The sequence below is a fragment of the Melopsittacus undulatus genome, chromosome 7 (genome assembly GCF_012275295.1).
Source record: "Melopsittacus undulatus isolate bMelUnd1 chromosome 7, bMelUnd1.mat.Z, whole genome shotgun sequence".
Taxonomy (NCBI): domain Eukaryota; kingdom Metazoa; phylum Chordata; class Aves; order Psittaciformes; family Psittaculidae; genus Melopsittacus; species Melopsittacus undulatus.
The window spans coordinates 8,613,299-8,626,998 of record NC_047533.1 but is presented as its reverse complement, the minus strand read 5'-3'; the positions used below and the strand labels follow the sequence as shown (position 1 = coordinate 8,626,998).

The 13,700-nt window shown below is 40.3% G+C and overlaps 1 protein-coding gene across 1 annotated transcript in view; it reads right to left on the bottom strand.

The window, feature by feature from the left end:
* The window catches only part of NSD2 (nuclear receptor binding SET domain protein 2), a 76,497-nt gene that overhangs the window by 9,447 nt on the left and 53,350 nt on the right, over positions 1–13,700 (bottom strand). The window contains exons 11-19 of the mRNA XM_034064567.1: positions 7,020–7,151; positions 5,907–6,030; positions 4,723–4,923; positions 3,877–4,056; positions 2,710–2,866; positions 1,813–2,018; positions 1,303–1,406; positions 796–1,065; positions 584–700 (exon numbers count right to left, since the gene is read on the bottom strand). Of these exons, the coding sequence (XP_033920458.1) occupies positions 584–700; positions 796–1,065; positions 1,303–1,406; positions 1,813–2,018; positions 2,710–2,866; positions 3,877–4,056; positions 4,723–4,923; positions 5,907–6,030; positions 7,020–7,151 (1,491 nt within the window). The remainder of the gene's footprint in view (positions 1–583; positions 701–795; positions 1,066–1,302; positions 1,407–1,812; positions 2,019–2,709; positions 2,867–3,876; positions 4,057–4,722; positions 4,924–5,906; positions 6,031–7,019; positions 7,152–13,700) is intronic.

The window sequence follows — 13,700 nt, the reverse complement described above, 5'->3', positions numbered from 1 at the left end:
GGCTATTAATGCAGGCAGTGCTTTCTGAACAGAGCATGCACAGAAGCACAAGGCTGGTTTTGCTATAGACAAAGGGACAGACAGTTGTGAAAAACAGTAAATGCTCAGTATAGGACACAGCCTCACAACTAGATTCCACACTACTCTCCAGTGAGAATTTCTGTTGTTGTTGAGATGTTATTAAAAGGATTGCTAATAATAATTCATCCAACTCTATAATCGCTATTTCCCAAAGCATCATACTTCCTTTCAAGACTAGGCAGACAAATACTTCTGTTGTACTTGATCACAAGCAACAAAGCACAATTTATAGACCTTAATATATACTTTATTACATTATGCAGTTAGAACTAATGAGATGCATTATATATATCTCTCTAAAATAAATACACACATATATGTATATATGCATATATTTTTTACATATATAAAGAATGGAGCAAGCAGACACAGAAGATACAACAACAGGAATATATGAAAGTGTGGAACATCAAAAGGAGCAGAGCACTATATCAAGGTGATCAATAGAAGGAAAAGGAATGAAAATAAGTTATAAATACTGGAAAAATGTAAAATACTCTACCTTATCAATAGTAAGCATATAGAAGTGGGTAATATCATTTTCATGTGCATATTTGATTCTTGCCATACATTCCTCTTCATCAATCAGCTCACCAACATACTCATTCACAAACTCTCCCTGAAAGACACCAGGTATCACTAGTAAAGTATATACCAAACCCACAAACAACATCCCGAGTCCCCAGTTCCCTGCTCCTCAGGAACAATTCATACCTTTTTGATGTCCCTCTTGGCAACCAGACCCCAGCCTTTCCCATCAGTTTTGATGATCTTTGTCTCTGGGTACTGTCGCTTTGTAAAGCACTGGTTTTGGCACCGCTCTCCCGCTGGACAAACTTGTGGATGGCATTCGTACATCAGCATTCGATTTAGGCACTCAGAATCGAAGCCACAAGGGTTTTCATCTGTGGGTTTGCAGTTGCACTTGGGAATCTCAGAAATATCAGCAGTATATATCTGCACTTTACCACAAGGTTTATTCACCTGAATAATACATTAAAATAGTTCAAACATCACTTAAAAACATTGGAATTTACTGCAAGAGTTATTACAGTGGTTATTAGTTATGGCAATGATGTTCCAATGGAAGCAAACTTCCATCATCTCATGGCTGTGAAAACACATCATGACCACCTCTCCTGCCCACCTAACCATCCAGCTCTACCTCTCCAGTGCTGCCTTAGCCCTTTGAGTGCCCAGGGGAATTTCCTCAAACTTTACCTTAATATGCTTGTATGGTGGAGGTTTACGTTCACTTTTTTGGGTTTCTTTGGCTTCTCGCTGTAGCTTTATTTCTTGAAATCGATCTTCGGCTTCTTGCAAAGCTAGAACAGATTGTTGTATCATCAGAAAAGGCTCATTCCCATGTGTGTTACAGAATCACCCTTTTCTTCCTCATCCTATCATTCCATTTTCTCACAAACAATGGTTCTGGAGTGTTAATGTTCTTAACACATATCAACTCTTTCTGCCCCCCAGTTACACTCATCATTTCCTTTCCGGAAAGTAAAAATCATCACAAGTAACTCCAATTAGATGCTAGTCTTTTACAAGCCATGCAAACAGTGCTTTTATTCAAAGTTAGTAACAGTGACTGCTGCCCAGGACACCAAACCCATTGTTTTAATCTAATACTGTAAAACAAATGTAGAAAACCAGGCCCAAGGCTATGTTTAGAGCAAGCAAAGCACGTGTATCACCAGATCACTCTTGTTAAACACAGCTATGTACCATTTTTGAAGACTTTTCCAATCCCTTTGATCCCCTGGTATCTACTCCCTCTGTCTCCCTCCATATAAGGGAACACCCGTGCTTGGTGTGTCCAGTAGTAATCCTTAGAACCAAAGAAAAACACAGGAAATTCTCCAATTTCATGCTTCATTTTCTGGATATTTGGGGGAACGTTTTTCGGATGGCAAACTTCTGCCGGCCACCATCTAGCACAGAAGTACAAATAGAACAACACAGCATTTTAGTCAAGCTCTTTCTGCAAGAGACAGTTTAACAAAATCACCCTGAAGAGCAGCAACTGATTATTTTTAACAAGATCCAATAGGATTAAAATCCTTTCCTCCCCCCAGTAAGACAGGTTTAGAACAGGAAAGCCAGACACTTAAAACTGTGGGACTTCCAGGCCTGCAAGTTGAGCCTACAGAGAAAGCTCCTTGCATCTGGTTAACAAAAACATCATCTTTAACAGGCCTGTAATTGCTGTAATTGTCAAAGATCAAGAGACAGCTGATTAATAGCTATCAATGCTTCCTAGGATAAACCCCACCCTCCTCTATCTCACGTCTTGGTGAAGTGTGAAACACTGACAACCTGAGTGACTTATCTCCCAGCCTGCAAGGCAGTAATTTAGCCAATGACAAGTAATACCAGCTTAACTATTTGAAGAGATCTCTGAAACAAAAGGGGTGGAAGACTCATACACTGGAAGCAGATGTCAGAAGACTACAAGCAGTCCTGCATGGGTAATGCTTTGGCTGAGAGCAACAGTACGACTTGAAGCTTAAGGAGGAATGAGAAATCTGTGTGCAGCAAAGCTGCCCTACAGAAACAACCAATTGTATGCTCCCTAATTAGACGTGTTAGTACTGTAACACAAAATAAGTGTGTTTGTCAGACCTGTAATTTCCCAGTTTAACCCAAATAATATCCTGGAAATGGAGCTTCTTCCCTGCCCTGCAGTCATTGCAGTACCAGCTCCCATCCGGCATTTCGATGTTTAAGCAGTCTGGGTGAAAGGCTGCGGGACATGACTCGCAGCACAACAATCTTCCTCCTTTAGAGAGAGGAAAAACAGAGGTTGCAAAACAAAGAGACAAACGTAAAACCAGGTTTAAAGCAGTGCAATCGGTTCAGTTAGAAAGTAAATGGTTAAACCATGCTGGCTTGCAACAAAGATGTAACCTTTAGTTATGTCCAAAACCCAAAAGGTCCTTACTAATTTGAATGCCTGGCAGACTCGGATTAGTAATGCATACAAAATAACAAGCAAGCTAGCAATAAAAAAGCCAAAATAATGCACCACAAATTATAATTACTTTGTTTTACTTTAATGGCTAAAATATGCTTAACACAGTTTAATATATATTAATATTTCACTGTATGCAAAATGTTACTAAGAGATTTTGTTATGCTTTTCTTCCTGGGGGGAGAAAGAGGGAATGAGGTTGTTAGTTTGTTCCATGAATTATCAAGTGCAAAGTTAGCTGCAGCTTAAAAGCTGTTATGCTGCATGTTAATTTGTTAACAAATCAGGTTCATTTCCACAGTTTAATCAGCACTGTGCATTTTGTGGGGCTCAGTAAGAAACAGATTTATTGCTAGACAGAAACCAAACCACCCTTAATTAGTGGCACTCCCAGCACCAACAAATACTGATTCAATTTGCTGTCTGCTGCCAAACTAAAAGCAACTCTTAAATTATTTATGGTTTAATATTACGTATTAGCAATAAAGAAACACAAAAAGCTTCAGTACATTGAACACGGGGGGGAAAGAACAAAGAAATACTACTCATTAAGAGTCTCTGGTAAAGAATTAAATAGGCTTCTGGTTGCTGGACAAAGTCCAAGCAAAAACATTCCTTAATAAATTGTATCTGCAAAAAAGGGATACTCAAAAACTTGAAACAGCACAAGCTGACCTGAAGCTATTTCAATACCTCACAGATCCCTAAAGAAAGAGATTGCTAATAATTCTCTATAAACAGATCAGTACAATGGCATTTAAACTGAAGAATGGCTTGTTTTGCTGCTGCATTTGTGAAGGAGTTTTCCATCAGTTTACCTTTTGAACACACAAAGCACCAGCTCACATTGACATGCGCGTGATGACTTTTTCCTTTCATGGCAGTGAAATGATTCGTGCAAACAATGCTGTTGGAAGCGATGACTGCACATCCCGCAGCAACGCAAACGTCTCCAGCATGGTATGCGACAGGACAGCGAACACAACGCATCATCTTTCCTAGCAAAGCAGAACACTGCCATATTATTTTGGAACAAAACTGATTTCTTAGTTGAGCTAAAACACGGCAGTACTGCCTCAGGTAGGCTACACACACACACACATACACACAAATATATCCATTATGCTGTCAGAGTTTGCATGTTTGCATTTAGCAACAGTACTGAATTAACAACAGCTTTTAAAGAACCCTATGCTGGGTTTAAAGCACTATGGTATTTAAATGTGAAGGTTTTAACTACGCACAGCAGGGTAGGCAAGCTTTCCTGCTGCAATTCTGTCTACAGATGTTGCCCAAAGCTAAAAATATACACAGGATCAAATGCCTCCACATTCAGCAAGCCCTGCTGCAGGATTTGCACATTCACAGGTCCTGCCCTTGCTCTGCTCAGCCTGTTTCTCTTCATCATCTAGGCATTCTAGATTTCATTCTCTTACCATGGTTAAATATAGCGAATAGAAAGCTAGTTAAATAAACTGAACACAAGGTAAATGCTAATGTTGACTAAAATGTATCGAATCCGTATTTTTAAAGGAATTCTGAGTCAATCAACAGTCCATGCCTGAAAACCTGCAGGCAGCAGCAGTTAAATGGACAGCTTCCTTACCTTAACATACCACAAACAGACTTAATTCATCAGTCATCCAAACGTAAAATGAAACTACCTTTTGAAATCCGTGGATGTGAGGGGTTACTAACATGACAACTCAGGCAGCTGTGGAGAGGACATCGAAACCCCCTGTTCTCAAACACAGTGAGATGGAATTTTTTCACACAGGCTTCATGGTAGAATTTCCCGCAGCGAGACACGACACAGCGTTTCACATCTGCCTTTCTCTCCTTGCACACAAAACACGTATGCACACCTAGTGGCAAAAGTAAGGAAAAGAATGTAACTGATCTGTCACCCAAACGTGAATTCAAAATGCTTCTGTTGGTTTTGTTATGCATGAGGGAGGGGTTTGTTTTTAAACAAACCCAAATTCTATTACTTGATGCAGCAACCCATTTAACTCTGCAGTGTTAAATACTCATCTGCTCTGATACAGTCACAATGCAAACCCACTGCAGTTAGCAAGTACACAATGCCCAAAGCCTCACCAACCTGCTTTTACATTCTTATTTATAAGCCTCAGTACATGAGCAAGACTGTATTTTTTGTTATTTTTCTTATTAAAGCAATGAACCAGGAGGATGGGCTGTCTGTGAACCTGTGAAATTTGAAGCAGGTCCACAAACCAAGGACAAGCATCCTCTAATCTTCTCTCTGCAGCACTTGGAACAGCTGTATTTTGAAGCAGCCTTGCTCCAGCAAGGTTTACTGCGTGTACTGAGATGAGTTTATGAGCAAGAATGCAAATCTTTTACATAAGTTTTATGATTAAGAACTTCCAAGCAGTTATTATAGGACTAAAAGCAGATGAAATTAATAGCAATAAAGTAGTCTTTTAAATGGAAAAGCAAAAGATTGGTATAGACACACAAAAGACTGAAAAAGGGCTTAAAACGTTTCACCTGCTGCTTTTTTTCCTAGGATTTCTTAAGTCTTTGTGACAGACTTTATAAATCTCATCTGTAATTGCACTCAGAGAGCAAATATTCTGCAGTTATTAAGGCAATGGAATTCAGACCACAACAGCCAAGTAGCAAGAGGTTCTCACTGAAAACAGTGTGAGCTTTCTAAACCATGGCATGCTCAGTGGTACTGTATGAACTCCCACCCTGCAGGCACCAAAGGGTAAGTATGGTTTCTCCCAGGATACAAACTCTGTACAGGAGGATTTCCTAGAACAATGTATGGGAAAACTACAACTATTTCCTTTATATTAATAGAAAGGGACAGACTTGCCTGATGTACATTCACTACATATGAATTTTCCTGCTGGTCTTCCAGAGAGCCCAAGGCAGCTCACATGAAAAGCTCGATAGCAAAGTCCTTCACACAGTAGGAGATCACCTGTTTTTTCACACAGCTTTTACAACACAAAGGCATTGAACGTTAAAGAAAAGTTCACATGTGGAAAAAACTGTTTTCTTTATTCCTTTTCATATATTGCTCCTCAAAATCTCTTTTCCCGTTGTTGAAATCAAACAATGGAGTTATTAAAACCGCTAGAAATATCACTCATAGAACCACGGTTCAGGAGTAAATACAGACTGACAGAAAAAAGGAAAAGAAACAAAGCTTTAAGAAAATTTCCTGAGCACATTGATGCACCTGAGTAGGGTTAAAAAGCTTCCTTATTTCCCTTTTCCTTGGCGAAAGGAAACTAATCTAGGTGGCACAATGACACTTCTATGTCCAAGTGGTTAGCAATGACACAAGCATAACTAAAAATGAACTGAACAACAATGCTGGCAGAACTTAAGGGATTAGCCAACATTTAAAAATAGATATAACCTCATCACTGCTACAAGACATGAAAATACAGCTGCGTGCCCGGTCTCGTGGAAACAAATTTGATCTGTCCATTTGTATTGTGTTATCATTTCATAACCCAAGAACTCTTCCAGAATAGTCTGAGAAAGCTTTTTGCTTTCAATTAACACACCACATGCATGCTGCTAGCAATGCTGGGCTAAAATCTCTGCCACACACAGAAGCACAGGACCCAATGGGCTTTACTTCCTCCTCTTTATTAACAGATAAGCGAGCAGCTCTTCTCAGTCATTTAACTAGTTACCTGGCAACACTCACGCACTTACTCGGAGGTCCAAATTACACTTATCTTAGAGATGGGGAAAGCCAAGCAGAAAGGAAAAGTCACTTATTGGAGGTCAAGGAAAAGAAATAATTAGGAATGAAGAATTCCAATTACTGGCATGGCACCCTCACTGCTAACAGACATCTCAGACACACACGATAACCTGTTTCTGGCCTAATATTGTCATTTTCATATTTTAAAAGCCCTTTTCTAGGAAGCCTCAGGAAACATTCGCTGCCCCAGCTGACATCTCTCACCTGACACACATATTCTTTTTTTGTTCCTGCTCCTCGCTCAGATTTTTTGGATGATATAGACACTTCGGTCTGAGTTTCATCAGCACTTTCATAGGGAGACTCTGAACGCTCGTCTCCTTGGCCATCGGAGATCTGAAGATTAAACATACGTGTTAGAGAAAGCAGCCATGTAGGGTCAATTCTGTACAGAACATCAACTGAAGGAAGCAAACACCCTGCAACTCACACTAACAGATTCAGGCACACTCTTTGGGTTTTGTTCCCCCCACCTTTAAAAGAAGCTCGATTAAAACCAGAGTACGCATTTGTGGAAGTCACAACTGTAACCACCGCGTTCAGCAACTCAAAAGCAGCCAAAACAAAACACCAAAACCTTTTAATATGGCAGTTTATTTATAGTCAGTTCTGTAATACAGTTAGCTGTTAGCCAGTACCACAGGGATATCTTCAACCCCCTTGATTAAAGTTTGAATACGTGTTTTATGAGAGTAACAGTTGATTTTAGAAAGAAACTCGGTAAACTTCAAGCTGCATATGAAAGTCTCTGACCCAAATATTCTCCAATAAAATGGGAATGGCATATAGAACAGAGAAGAAAGAAAAAGTGGCTGCCTGAACATGCTCAAGGAGCATTATAGCCAACAATGAATTCAAAATACCATAAAAGATAGCCCTGTAATGGATAAATCTTAAATAACAGAGCTAGAGGCATTAAAAATGGAGGATTCTTGCAAAATACTCATGATTTACTTTAAAAATACCCCAAACAACCCAAGTAACATCTTTAAAAGAAACTATGGGTCAGTTTCCAGTTCAATGCAATTTAGGGAGGGGATGGACAGCTGAGTCATTTGCCTTATTTCACATTACACCAGAAGATGCAGAATCTCACATTGCTGCCCTCAGACAGTACTCACTGAGTTGTATTCTACTAAGCACATTGTCCCAAGAGAGCATCACAATTAGGAATTGTACAAGAAACCTGTCACTTCTCTTCATTGTTCTAATGGTTAGTAATTCACACAGACTATCAAAAATACTGCTCATGTCCCTTTTGAGTTGTCCTACTGCAACTCACAGAAGATGATGCTTTCCCTAAGTATTTCAACTGTATTAAAAGCCCTCTGAAAGCAAACATTTTCCTCCTATGGAAGCAATGCTGTAATGGAGCCTGTTTCAGTCCTTTTTAGTAAGTCAGAACCCTCTAATTTTCTCCCAGAGGAACTTCTTCCAGCATCAGCAGAATTTTGGTGGGTTTTCTCTAAACCTCAGCTGTACTTCAAAAAGGCTGTTGAAAAATCAGGCATGAGAACTGGAGGCAACAGCCCATTAGAAGGCTCCTAAGTACCATATCCAAAGCAAAGCAACATGCAACCCTTCAGCGCATCTGTTCTGCTGCATAAGGATCTCCCTAAGTCTTTTCAAGACAGCCCTAAAAGTCCTTGTAAACTGCTGTGGAACTCAAGAGCTCATTCTGGCAATAGCTGTTCATCAGGATACAGACACCCCGCTTTATATGAAGAATTTGCTCTGTTTTCAGACATATGATCTCATATTTATCAACAGCAGAATGTACTTTATCAAGAACAGCCCAGCTTACAAAGCAATGGAGACAGCTATACTCAATCCCCCTATCAGCCAATCTCCTTTAATGTGAACATTTATTAGAAGTGATTTATTTTGAAATCAGAGAGAAAAATGTAAACCCGAACCAGGTCTGGCATTAGCCTTCATAAAACCCTTTTAGAAACACTGGTTTTGAGCGATTACTTCTCACTGTTGCTGCCAGCTAACTCCCATTCCTCCATTTAACATTTGCTTTCCTTGACCATGCCTGAAAATACTTTGTGAATTATATCAGTGACAGTTGGTTGGGTTTTTTTCCCCCCTCAGATTACTTGGAAGGGTGCAAATGCATTTTCTCTGTGCAGATGCTCACTAGCAAAGTAACTCATACCTACACATCACCTATGAATATTTCTACAGCTGCAGTGATTTGGAGATTTAGAGCTTTAGAAGCAGTAAATAGAAACTGCATGTTAAGTCATTGCTTTGTTCAGGCACCAGGAAATCTCTGTCCCCTGGAAGGAGCTGTGAAACAGTAAACTGCAAATGCAACCTGAGCACGTGGCCAGGAGCAGCCCCTTCTTGCTGGGAATGGCAGATGAACAAAGGTAGCGTGGGAGTTCGGCAAAAACACAACCCCCTTTTCCCTTACGGTTGAAGTAAACTTCCACACATGCTTATTTCTGTTTAAGCTATTCCCACAGAAGCATTAATTAGTATGTCATTATGTTCCTGTTCCAACTAGCCAAAATTAGTCATGTTTAGGAAAGAAAAAAGCCACAGTGAAAACCTCCAAACCGAAAACATAAGCTGGAAGGTCTACTTAAGGAAGTAGACTTTCTACTACAAAAAAAAAGGGCTATATGTTGTAAAATAAACAGTCTTATGTTAACTTGACACTATGGTTATCTCCCATCTTTTCCCCACACCACAAAGTACATGCAAAACCCCGAGAAAACCCATTTGTGCAGCACACCTTAAGAGTTAAGACAGCCTCCTCTCCAGCAGCAAAAGCTACAGTCTTGCCCTTGAGGGAAACACTCCTCTTCCCCCAGCTCACTACGTTTGAAGGCAGAGCAGAGAAACAGAACATATCCAGGGACAAATACAGTCACAACAGAATGATGTTTGTTTCAAAGCAATGGCTCCCTAGCTTTGCTTTGCTTTAGACACTTGTAAAATGTTCAAAAGAAAGATGCAGATGTCTATATGATAAGGTAACCCTATGGCAGATGACAGCTTTTCAAAACCCCCCTAGACATAGGTCACAAAAGCCATTTGTGAACCATAGATAGACAGCCATTTTCCTACAGAACTGAAATTTCACTGCCTCAGAATGAATGCACCAGCCCTTCATTTAAATTAAACGGTTACTGAGCCAAAAAGGAGCAGTTTTGGCAAGAATCAAACTCTGCACCACAAATGTAACCACAAAAGCCAAATTCTATCAGTTCATTCAAGATAAAACCTGGCAATTTACACCCGCCTATAGATTAATGCTGGATTTCAAGCATGGATACCAACACATATAGCATGAACAAAATACCTTTAGTTTATCAACTGTCTGGCTAACAGACTGAGAGGATCTTTCAAGATCTCTCTTTTGCGGCTGTCCTGAGCTTCACTTACTTCACAAATCAAACGCTCTATTAACTACCAGTTTTGCACTCCACAGACAAGCCTGGATACCTGCTTACGGCAGTCACAACTCCTAAGAATCAATACATTCACAAGAAGCTCAGTGATACACTTGCACTGCCTGAGGCAGGCTGCTGCTGCTGCAGAACACATCTCTGATCACTGCTACCATGGTCGAAGGTTTAGCCAACACATCCAACAGCCACATTATATGTAACTCATGTACACAGCTCACATCCACTCCACCATCACCTGAGTTATATTGCTAATTTTAGGGGGCTAATTGAGGCAGAGATCAGCAGATTCCCTGTTATAAGTGAGGGAAGTATTTCTTCAGGATAATTCAGTTTGACCCTCACTTATATCCTGCAGAAGGTGAAACACTCTCTACCAACTATCTCCCTTTACAAATAAGCCCTATTCTATATAAACATCTTTTGGGAAAGCTCTTTCTATTAAGAGAGCCAGAATTCAAGACCTCAGCTCAAGTTATTCCAGAATAGATGATGGAAATATCAGGGAAGGAAAATAGGTGTCTGTCCCTTCAGGCATGTGTAGAAGAGGCTAAGGCAACCTTCACCTAATGTTTCTCATTAAGGACTTAAAACGTAGTGACAGGTAGAGGATGAGATGTTTGGGAAAACTGTATTTGTACCCCAAGCAAACGGCAACAGCACTGAGAGGTTCTGATCCACTAAGGGACAGCTGAATTTTGCAATAAGAATGCCTTTAGATTGAAACAGTCACTAACTAAAGGTGATTTACAAGACGATTGCTGGACATCAGTTCACACTGACGTGAAACACAGCCACATCTAAAATTAAACATAATGCTTTTGTGGTTTAATGCAACTTTCCATAATAGCTCACATACAAGCACCCAAGTCACAGCATTAAGTAAAAATCAGCATAGGTTTGGGGGGCTTTTTCCTTTGCTAACTTACAAACGTAAATCTTTCCTTTGCGATCATGTCAGAGCATGTCTTTTCCTTACTTTTGTAATACAACCTCCTTAGCAAAGTAAACTGTGTGTAACTGTTCTGATAGTCAGGCCAAGGTTCAAAGTAACCAAACATTTAGATTAGTGGCGAAGCCTGTTAATCAGCAATTGGGAGCCACTGCTGGTTTGCTGTTGCATTCTGGTTTGTATTTTGAGTCACTTCTCATTTCGCATAAAGGCCAAGTATTATTTGTAAGAGTACAAATTTAGGGGAAAAAAAGGCAAGACTGCTCACTTCGGATCTACAGTGAGTGCCAAGTTTCTGCAACGACATCGTACCCCAATTCTATAATCACCTCCACTATTAGCAATTGCTGCAACTCAGAAGAGCCCCTCATTCTGCAGAAGCTGGCATCATCACAAGCACCATCACACTTCCCATTCTGCACATCAGCCAGGCTTTCCTTCCCATTTCCCTCAATTACTGAACGTCAACACTGCTTTGCGAGGACGTGCCTGCAGAGGCTCTCGCACGGCTCCGCACGAGCTCTGAGCAACCGGGTGGCATTTCAGAAATCAAACGCAGCTCTTTCAACCGGAAACTGCGCCTCTGCATACACAAGCGAGGGAAAGGGGGAAACTGGCCTAAAAAGCAAACCATGAGCTTTGACCTTCTTTTGGGCTGAATTTACTTCAGGGCTCAGTGAGGTTCAGCATATCAGAAGCAACAAATTAACTGCCAGGCTCCCGAGGCAAATCCTTCCTTTCCCATGTGCATCAGTTAATCGCTACTCACACACCTAAGACTCATAGGGAACACGTAAGGACACATTACTGCATTTTTTCTGAGTTCTTTATAGCTTTGTTATTGGAATCATACTTCTAACTGAGTCAATCTGAGACAAAATGTTGGCATCTCTGTAAATTCCTTGGTTTTATTACTATAGTTTTATCCATGGATACAAATCTATCATTAGTTTAAGAATTGGGCCTACTCATCTCAATGTATTTCGATCGTACCTCTTATACCACTACAGCTTTCTTTATGGCAATAGCTACTCAGACCCACAATGGCACAGGAATCAGCACATCAAGACTCTCTATCCCCAAAGTATTTTTAATCTTCTTTTGAACTATATTCTGAAATTCCCTGTTCACATTAACCAAAGTGTTTAATGGATTCTTTTCAAACAAACATCAACCTATTTTTAGATAGACAATGTAAGAATGCTTATAAAAGCATTAATTCTTAACTGAATGAAGATGCTCTTGCAACTGAATACTGGGCAACTGCTTAATTACTAAATATAAGGATGAGATGTACTCATTTATGCTGCATCCTGAACTACTTTTCCCCATTTTGTGCAAATGTGCACAAAGATGCAAAGCCTGTTTGGGGAATCCTGGAGTTTCCTTTTCACGACTGCATGGACTAAATAGGGATTTTTTTGATGTAGGGTGCTGGGCAGGCTAAGCAAAGAGGAGGAAATGTGTGCAACTGTACAGTTAAAAAAAGACTTAAGACACTAACGTATTAAATGGAATTAAACTGAGACAGGTATGTGCACCTTGTGAGTTTGTTTATATTCTTAATTTGGCCTTTTGACTGAGGCTTTCTACAAGGATGAAGGGGGAGGAGGGCAGAAGATTATTTGACTGAAGCACTGTGTACAAAACCACTTCTCAAATGTTTTTCCTACTGCAAGACTTCCCTCAGCTGCAACATGGAGTTTCAGTTCACTGCACCACCGGTTAAAGCGTGCAGAGGTGAAAGGATAAGCACTAGCGCAGGGGAACGTTTCGCAGACCATTCAGTACATCTAAACATTGAGTTCAAGCCTACAGCTCTTTAAGCATTTCTTTTGCAACCAGGTACCTGATTCCAGCCACACACCCCAGCAGGAATGTGAGCTAATTCTTCATTGCCCCTGGCTTAAAAATAGAGGGGGGGGGGGGAAAGGTAGGATACAAGCTGGTATGTACGTTCAGCCTGCGTATTTCCAGAGTCACGTGGGTGAACTGTGCAAATGGCATCGTTAGTTCCACATCTGGATGGCTGAGATTTCACTTTAAAAAGAAAAAAAGAGGCAGGTACTGACGTATTTTCCCTGGCATCCAGTCAAAGTGATGCAGGAGACAAGGGAGGGTAGCCTAGGATTTAAAAATTCAAACGATTCCGTGTTTCAAAGAGGCAGGTGAGGATGAACTGAAACAGTGACGGGAACGTTTGCTCCATCCTCTCACCTACCCGAGGGAAACATGCTTTGTTTTTCCATTCCAAATTTTCTACTTCCTTTCAGACAGCTCCAAAATCCAATAGTAAATGCTAGTGACAGTGAAACCATTGCACTGTCACTGCAAGGAAAAAAAGGTTCAAAAACTCTAGGCCTGAAAAGGAAACAACTGAGAATTTCAGAATTCAACATACTAAGAACATAAAAATGCAACTGTTCTGCTTGTCAAGACTAGCCTTCAACTAGCTGTTGATCTGGTTATTAAACGTGCTTTTTGTGTTAGGCTTAGGATTAAGCCTCCATT